Consider the following 9,438-nt stretch of genomic DNA (forward strand, 5'->3'; position numbering starts at 1 on the left):
GTGATTATGTATTTGTAAGTGTCAAATTATAGGCAAAGGTGCATTTATTCCACTCATAAAAGTTGTTTTTTTTTTTTAATAGTGAAACATTCTATTGGTCATGTAAAAGTCTGAATGCAACAGTAATTATTACCAAACACAACTGTCTGACTGAAAACAAAAACACATTATGACTTCAAATTATAAAAGAATATGGGATTATGAGCAAAAGTACTCATCCCCATTTATGGGAAATGTTTAAGTTAATCTATCAATTTGAATTATTTCATGAACTTTAAAAAGGTTAATTGTGTTGTACTCTTGGTTTCACTCGCAGCCAAAGCTCTAAGTTACTTATACCACCCACCACGAAAAGTAATTGTTGAGGATTTCAGTCATGCTAAGAGCCACTCAACAATAACATAAAATAAATCTACATTTATATTTTTTAAGTTATGTCACATTTTTAAATGTGAATGATAGTGTGATTACTTCCTAACAGTTTAGTGTAGAATATCCTGCTTGTAAAATAAAATTTGGCATCAAAATTATTCATGTCTGTTCTCTCCTCATTTCAAAAGTGAAGGTTGAGCTTTGCTTGCTTGCACAGCTTTTCAAACACAGTGCGGGAAGCGGCTGCCATAATCAGGAGACAAAAGAACGCTCAGACAGACACCACGGTTTGGCGTGTAAGATTTTGGTCCAATCCAACAGAACCACAAAGATTTGTGTAAAGAGAAGTGTGTGAACAAATCTGTTGCATTTCAGTTCTTATATTTTTTTGCCTAAAGAGCAAGACGTATGATTGATGTATTTTTTAAAATAGTAAAGTAAAAAACGTTTGCTCCAGGGATGGATGATTTTAACAATTTTACAAGGTGTGATTTTAAATGTGCTAGCACTACATCCTAGGAGAAAAAAAGTCAGTGAGATTCAAATGACTAATGCTTTGGAATCTGATTGTAAGCTATAGTGCTCATCAGTGCCCTTCATTTCTGAATTAGTGCTGTAATTTTACATAAAATTAAGCACTTAGAAATTTCAAAAACATGGACAATTAAACGTATTGTAAGCCAACATATTTGGATAAACAAGACATAATTTGACAATTTAAATTATCTTGAGTTTTTGTGTGAATACTTGCAATTAAGCATATGTAATTTCAGCAAAACTTTCATTAAAATATTATTGTAAACTATGTTTTTAAACATTCAGATGCATGTATTGTTGGCTACAGAGTTTTAGAACCAATGTGATGTAATAAGCACATAAAGCTTAGAACATTCAGAAAAGTTGTAAATAGAACCAAAACTTTATACTTATAAGCACATTAAGATTGTGTGATGTAATAAGCACATAATCTAGAACACTCAAAGAAGTTGTAGACAGAACCATAACTTTGTAGTTATAAGCACATTAAGATTGTTAGAGAATTCATTCAGTTAGTCAATGTGCTTTTTTAGGATATCAGAAGCAGTGTATACAGCAACCTCAAAACACAGTAAATTAATTCAACTACACAAATATGCTAATGATTGATTTTATTGAAAAAATCAAATCCACTGGAATAAAATTGAAAAGTATATAAAATTTATTTCTTAGAAAAATTCAAGTACTGTTTTGGCAAAGATAAAGTTTTTTTAAATTCCAGGAATTTTTCAAGACTGCCCCAAAATTCAAGGAGCTATCCAGGTCTGTTCAAATAATGTGACAAAAAAAAAAGACACATTACAAACAGCTGCATGTTTTGAAAACCCCACAACAATTATCAATTCATGAGAATATAACAAAATATATAAAATATAGATGCACAAATTATCATGCAAGAATACAAATATTGAAATTACAAGAATATGTTAAAAAAAAAAGAGGAAGGAAGAAGAAAGAAATGGTAATGACATATTTTGATAAGAGCCTTCAAATTAAAGCTGAAAAAGGTTTCTGGTGGTTGCAAGTTTAAATTACACATATGAGTGGTGCTGATGAAGTACAAATTAATTGGGGTGGAACTCTCATATAAAAAAATACATTTATTCATGTTTCAGATTTTCACCTAACAAATACTGTTCATTTGAGTATATTAGCTGTTTGAGTAAACACCAAAAACACACCTAATATACTCACATAAACTACTTGGTCTAAGCAGTTCAGCAAGGACATCATAGAATGGTAAAGGTTTCAGGCGAACATCAGGATGCAGTGGGTATTTGGCCATATTATAGCCACTTTGAGCACTGGAGCCAGCATGCTTGGGAGAAGTGTAGTCATAGTAAAGGCTGTTACCAGGTACCATTTGATTTCCTGTAATTGACTCATCTAGTCCTGTAATATGTGGAAGAGTAGGTAGAGCACCATAGAGATGGCATGGGCCAATGGAATTTATGACCGATGTATTGGGTGGGAACCTTTGCCTATTCAGAGAAATATCTTTTTTATATATTCGTATTTAATGTTTTGATGATTTATGATCACGTAATATTTACAGCTTATTTCTAATTCAAATAAATCTCTGTACCAACTAAAACAAAATTGCTAGAATATTGTCCTACTGCCAGCAGATAAAAGAAATTACACTGTACTAATAAACCAACAAGTAAACCACAGCCAGCAGCTGGGCATTATTAACAATGGAAAGTACAAGAAAATATTGAAAGACCTCAACTCAAGCAATCAAAAACGCAGATAAAGTCATAAATCTAAAGCATAACAGTCTCAGAATGGAATAACCATCAAAACAACAAAATCTTGAGCTTACTTAGATTTATAGTTTACCAAAGTACAAAAAGCACATATCTCCACCTGCAACAGAGTAGAGGCAATATATAAAGAGAAGTGTAAACTGTGGTAAATAGCAGCAGGATTTCAAGAGGAACTTAAGCTTTTACATGCAAGGAATACATCAGCTAACAACAACATCAGAAAGTTAAAAGAGTATTATTAAAGTAAAAAGTAGTGAATTTAGTTATAATGAGTCTATTCTGTTGAGTAACAAGTTTTAGCCTTTAGCTTGTACAAATAAAGAACTATTGGAGGGAAGGAAAACAAAAGGGTCAGAGAAGGGTGTAGATGATAAACTTAAAAAGATTATAGTTACAGGTCATTTTTAGATCAGGCTTGTGGATAGGATAGTCTGTGGGATAAGTAGAGTGAAGAGAATTAGATTATGCTATCTAGGGGCACAGGTGGAGGATATAACTGACAAAACAAAAGATATAACAAATGGGGCTAGTAATGCTGCGGTTTTTGTTGTGCACACAGGGACTAATGATGTTGAAAAAAGTAAGTCAGAGGAGCTAATGTACAAGTACAGGGATGATTAAGGCATTTAAAGAAAAATGCCACAAGTTAATGTCTCAGAGATATAGCTGAGAATTCATTGTAAGGTTGAAATTATAAATAGGTCTGAATGCTAGGCTTATGTTAATATGTAAGGATGAACTTGTCGGATCAATACAATGGGAGAAAGGAGCTTTTTGGAATGGATGGTTTACATTTAAATAGGGTAGTGGCTGCTTGTTTCCAAGGCCTATTAACTCAGCTGTAAGGAAAGTTTTAAACTAGGGTTAGACAGTGGTAAGGGTCAGGATAAAATAAGATTCAGAGAAAAAATTTAGCATAGGGAGAAAATATAGAAGTAGTTACAAGAAAAGGCTTAATTGCTGCTATTGTAATGCTAAAAGTATAAGAAATATTAAAGAGGTCAACATTCATGGGCAAATGCAAAATGTACCTGCCATACAATCCCAACATGGTGAATTTTGACACTAGAGAAATTGTGAAAAACACAGAAAAATCAAAAACTGCCTACATCACTGCTTGGAACCTGCAAGAAGGTATCTCTTCACCAGATCCCATGTAGTTCATGAAATGAAGATTTAAGCAGTATTCGACATCTTGAACAGTTGCTAGCTGAAAACAAGATCAAACACGATGACTGCATTAATTCTTAGCTGGTTAAGAAAAAACTGAGAAGTTTAAAAAATGGTAAGGCTCCTGGGACAGATAATATTTCCCCAAAGGTTTTGAAGGAGGTTAAAGATTGGATATGCGAACCACTTACTACTATTTTTTGTCAGTCTTTGAATAGTGGGACGGTACCAGAGGATTGGAAGTTAACTAATGTGACTCCTCTTTTCAAGGGAGGTGATAAATATTGACCCAGTAATTATAGACCTATTAGTATTACATCAGTTGTGGGAAAAGTTTTGGAAAGTCTGTTAAAAGATGATTTACAAAGTCATTTAACAAAGTTTATAATTTTATTTGATAGTTAAAATGGTTTCACTAAGAGAAAATCTTTCCTTACAAATCTTTTGATATTCTTTGAAAAGGTTACTGCTTATGTAGATAAGAGTAAGATCTTGGGTGTTGCTAGCTGTGAAGACGATGCTGCTGCTTTAATGAAGGATTTAGATCATTTAGTGAATTGGGCAAATAAATGGCAGATGGGTTTTAATTATAATTAATACACGATAATGCATGTTGGTTATCATAATTTGAATCATAAGTATAATTTAGAAGGGAATAACCTTAACATTGCTACAGAAAAAAAAAGATTTGTTGTAGAGGTTGATCAGTCCGTTAAGCCATCCAAGCAGTAGGGCAAATAAGATCTTAGGTTTAATCTACATAAATATTGAATAAAAGTCAAAAGAGGTTATAATTTCATTGTATAGGTTGCTGGTTAAGCCACATTTGGAGTATAGTGTTCAGTCATGGACTCCTTATTTAATTGTTGGAAAGGGTTCAGAGGAAGGCTACTAGGATGATACCTGGGATGGAAAGGTTGTCATACAAGGAGAGGTTAAAATCTCCAAAATTGTTTTCTCTTGAATAAAAGAAGATTTTGAGGGGATCTGATTGAAATGTCCAAGATTGTTAAGTGAATTAATAATGTTGATGTATCATCTTTTTTATAACAAGGTGCTTGACTTTTGGAATGGGTTGCCTTCAGATGTGGTGGATGCAATAAATTTAAGCCAGTTTAGGGAAAGGCTTGAAAAATGTATGAATGTTAAGGGCTGGCTTTGAGGTTTTTGTTTTGTTTAATAGTTCTAATTTAGTTTAGTGGATAGGACAGCCAAGATGGAACAATAGGTCTCTTGTTTTCCCTAAATATTATGTTATATAAACACTATTTAGTGCAATCAACTCACTACATTACAATATTATCAGGTTTTCACACTTCTTAGTGTTCAGCAGATAACACAAGTGCACAACTCAACCAATTATTTAAAAAATCAAATCTATATCCTAAGCATCTCTTCAGACACCCTCTTACTTTTAACATAAAGGTGTGTTTTTTCAACACAATAACTTAAGAAGTCCCAACTTACAGGCAACAAAGAATGGATAACAACTAACACTTTGCAAAATAAGCTACACTGTCAGCATATTCTATCTCAGAACTCTTAAACCTTTCTTTTGTGTCAGTTTTTTTTTACATCAACAACATTCCTTGTAAGTACAGAACAGGGCTAGAGAAATGTTATGCATACATGCATAATGTGTAGTTGGGTGATTAATGTAATCTCTTAATTGATTAATCACTGGGGAAATTAATTAATTATATTCAACTAATTGGATATTTTCATGAGGTGGCTAAACCATTAACTTATTATGCTAAAACTCGGGTTTCAGTACCTGTGGTGGGCAAAATATAGATAGCCCAGTGTGTAGTTTTGTGCTTAAAAACAAAACTAAAATAATAGCATTTTTTTCAATTACTTGAATATCCAGAATAATTGACAATAGCAATAACCAGAAACACTAACTGATTAAACTAAAAAAATTGAATTTATCAAAAAGAATAATTAATGTTAATATTTCAATTACTGGATAGTTGGAATAGTCAGAAACACTAATTTTGATTAGTTGATTATTTTACATGACACTAATAAATGTAAATGGTGCTCATGGGTAATCAATTAAATCACCCAGTCCTAATAATGTGTGCCAAAAAATTTAGGTAATGGATTTTCGTCAGAAACAAACCAATCTTTTTACAAAAAAACAAAAAACCTTCACTGCCCTTTGGTGAACAGAACATTTCTTAAGCTTTATCTTACTAAAACCTCCCTTAAAGGCCAATAGAAAGTTATGCAATTTTATATATATTTAACTTATTTAAAAAATAAAAGAAATGTGTCACAAACACTACCTTTATAGTACAATGACATCATTTTTGTTGGAAATACAACTGTTCCATAGTTGAGAAACTATTTCAAACATGACAAATACACAGTTTACAAAGTGTGTGTGAATTATATAATATATATTTCAAACATCAAGCTAAAATAAGAGTTTACTTTATTTAATATAAAGAAGTTATCAGAGAGTAAAAGTACAAAAGTTAAAGGTCTCAGTCCTTCAACTTTAGGTAGTACTTGGAGTCTTTGCCCCAAAGATTTTGGAGATTCTGCTACCTTGGTAGAAAAAAGCATAATCTAAAACTTCTTTCCTCTCACTTGTAAAGAAACACTGAGTAAGATGCTAATAGTAACACGAAAAAACCACACTTCTGGAGGTGCTACGTTGACAACATTTGTGTCATTGAGAAACATGATACAGAAATGGTTTGCTACTTTCTGTACCTACTTCAATTCACAATGAATTCTACAGTTCAGAATAGTTGCTCACACTTCTCTGATATCTTTGTTAGCTGCAAGTCAATAACCATATACAGATATATTTATTGAAAAGAAACTTGAGACAAATTTCTATATCAACCAATCATTCAAGAGAAGAACTGTAAGAGCATGTCAAAAATACTTACCACACCAAACAAGACACAAACCACATCAGTGATCATGAACAATTTAGCACAAAACCTAAGTATTTTACATACAAATTACAGAACAAACAGATTCTGAAAATAATTTTAGAATCAGTCCTACTTTCATAATGTTAAACACTTAAAATGTAACAAGAATAATCAATTAGAAAGTTTCTTAACAGAGACAATTTTTACCAAGTTATTTATAAGTTGGTAAAATTAGCAGACAATTAGCAACTTAAAAAAAAATCACAAATGTGCAGTTTTTATAGGCTACCAAATGTATTTTAAGAATTGTAGAATTATTTAAAAATTACAAATTGGAAAACTTAGGAAATAAAAAAAAAGAACTACCACACACAAGAAGCAAAAATTCAGAGCTAAATAAAACAACCCAGAATTCCATAATCTCATGCAAACAAATTCAAATGTGCCAGAATATCTCCATAACAAGAGGAAAGATATGAATAACTAAGATCTAAATTTATTAATAATGTTTCACACTAATAAAACATAAGTAAAATAGTGTATAAAACATCTTTATTACTTATGTAGCTGCTGGATTTTCATATTTATAGGTGTAGACCTGTGCTTAAGAAGTTCTAAGGCCCGGTACTGTAATTCCTGTTTTTTTCCCGACTTATTCCTTCCAGCAAACCCCAAAAGAACCTGTAGCTCAGACACTCTGAAGTTCAGGATCATTTGCTGTAAAAATAAATATCATTTTTGATCAAATTACATATCAGGAAATGATACGAGACAGCACAATAAGACTATATATAATTTTGAATAACTCAATATTGGTTTCCAGCATGTTATTTATGTACTCTTCTTAATATGAAACCTCCACTAAATCCAATGGCAAAAAGTATTAAAATAATAAGCAGTAATACTGTGGTGTTTCGTTTTGCTTTCTAACCTACCTTAATTTTAGTAAAGAAAAATATTTTACTTTTGTTCACTTTATCATAAAATATGAAAAGAACTGAGTTACAATACTGTACAATAAAATTTGAAACTTTGCAAAAATCATGGTATGCACAACACGAACAAATGGATTTATACAAGTTCAACTCTTATATTGAGCTTATCATAAAAATATGGATTCAGTGGAATTTATTTGCTTTTTTAAAAAATATAAACAGTTTATAGGGTCTATTTTCTCAATAGTTTTAATGCTACTCAGTGTCTAAAAAGCTACACAAAATATTTTATTTAATAGCATGAATTAAAACCAAAAAAGAAAAAACCAGTTAAAATAAACATTATTTTCTTATCACTGCTTGACCTGCTCACTGAACACATGCCAATTCACACACTTTACACAAGACAATTTTTTCCATTGAGCATCTAGCTTAAAAGCTATAAGAAAAGTAAACATTAGTCAAAAAGTGATGACAAAAACAGCCTTAAAATGCTGAAACATAATTGTAAATATTTAAAATATGTGCATAAAAAAAGACCAATAAAACTGTATTGAATGTAAAAATTACAAATCACACTCTTATGAAAGGGAACAGCTGCAGAAGCATCACCAAAACAGCACTCGGATACCTCACCTCCCCATGTATTTTCAAAAATGTAGATGACAAACCAGAATTAAAAGGAAGGATAGACAATCAATCATAAAATACTTAATAAGGTAAGACTCAGATACTCAAGCTCACAACAACTTGAGTTCAACCATGTATTAACTTGTGAACATGACAGCTACTAGTTACTAAGTTAGTAACTTCTTAAAAATAAAAGTTAAAAAACTTGCCAGGTAAGTAGTACTAAAAGTATAATGAGTTAAATACGAAGTAGGTTACACTTACAAAGGAGGGGGAGAAAGGATGAACACAAATTTCTGAAAAAGGTTTCCAAAAATGTTGTGCGTTTTAAGCAGCTTCTACAGTTTCACTGTGTCAGACCCATATGTAAAAACCTAACACTGAAATCAAAGAAATGAAAATGTTAAATTTTAAGTTTAAATTTGGAAATTTGGGTAAGCCTTAGCGCCTATGCCTAAACAAATGACAAGTTACTTATTATCACTGATATTATGAATTATAACAGGCACATGATCGCCTGTCTATTAAATAGAATAGATTCTTCGATATTAAACTTAAAACTGAAAAATCATCAAATATATGACTTACTCGTAATTCAACATTCGACATAATGTACTTCTGTAAGTCCAATCTCTAAGCCTATAAGGCTTAGTTTGACATTTGTTTATGTTCAAATCAACAGAGGTCGATTTACATAAATATACTAAAAGATAAAAGAAAATATTTTTTTAATATTTTCATTTTAGTTTGTATTATATTCTGAATTGAATTATTATAAAGAATAAAAATGTCTCTTTCACAATTTCGGGATTACCAAAATATATTTTTCTAATTAAATTTTCATTTAAGCTTTCTCTCCTCATCCCACTTTATATTTACTAACTAAAAAATAGTTTGTTTTTATTTTGGAAAGTGAATATCATACAAACTTAAATTCAAGAGCGATATTGTGTCCAACCTGATTATATATATATACATTAAATTTCAAAAGCTAATAATATGCTTGTCTTACTATAAATTTAATTCAAAATGTAGACTTAACCATTTTGCTATTTTTTTTTTTTTTTTTTAGGCTTTCAAAAAATTTGTTTTTAAATTCATAATGTTGGAAACTTTCTTGTCAAAATAAAA

At 31.0% G+C, this 9,438-nt stretch overlaps 1 protein-coding gene across 2 annotated transcripts in view; it reads right to left on the bottom strand.

Moving 5' to 3' along the window:
- The window catches only part of LOC106478137 (E3 SUMO-protein ligase PIAS2-like), a 39,096-nt gene extending 30,133 nt beyond the window's left edge, over positions 1 to 8,963 (bottom strand). For both annotated transcript variants that reach the window (XM_022381676.1, XM_022381675.1), the window contains exons 1-3: positions 8,896 to 8,963; positions 7,302 to 7,459; positions 2,104 to 2,390 (exon numbers count right to left, since the gene is read on the bottom strand). In XM_022381676.1, coding sequence (XP_022237384.1) covers positions 2,104 to 2,390; positions 7,302 to 7,459; positions 8,896 to 8,916 — 466 coding nt within the window. In that variant the 5' untranslated portion in view covers positions 8,917 to 8,963. The remainder of the gene's footprint in view (positions 1 to 2,103; positions 2,391 to 7,301; positions 7,460 to 8,895) is intronic.
- Positions 8,964 to 9,438: the final 475 nt, after the last annotated feature.

The sequence above is a fragment of the Limulus polyphemus genome, unplaced genomic scaffold (genome assembly GCF_000517525.1).
Source record: "Limulus polyphemus unplaced genomic scaffold, Limulus_polyphemus-2.1.2 Scaffold183, whole genome shotgun sequence".
In the NCBI taxonomy this organism is placed as follows: Eukaryota; Metazoa; Arthropoda; class Merostomata; order Xiphosura; family Limulidae; genus Limulus; species Limulus polyphemus.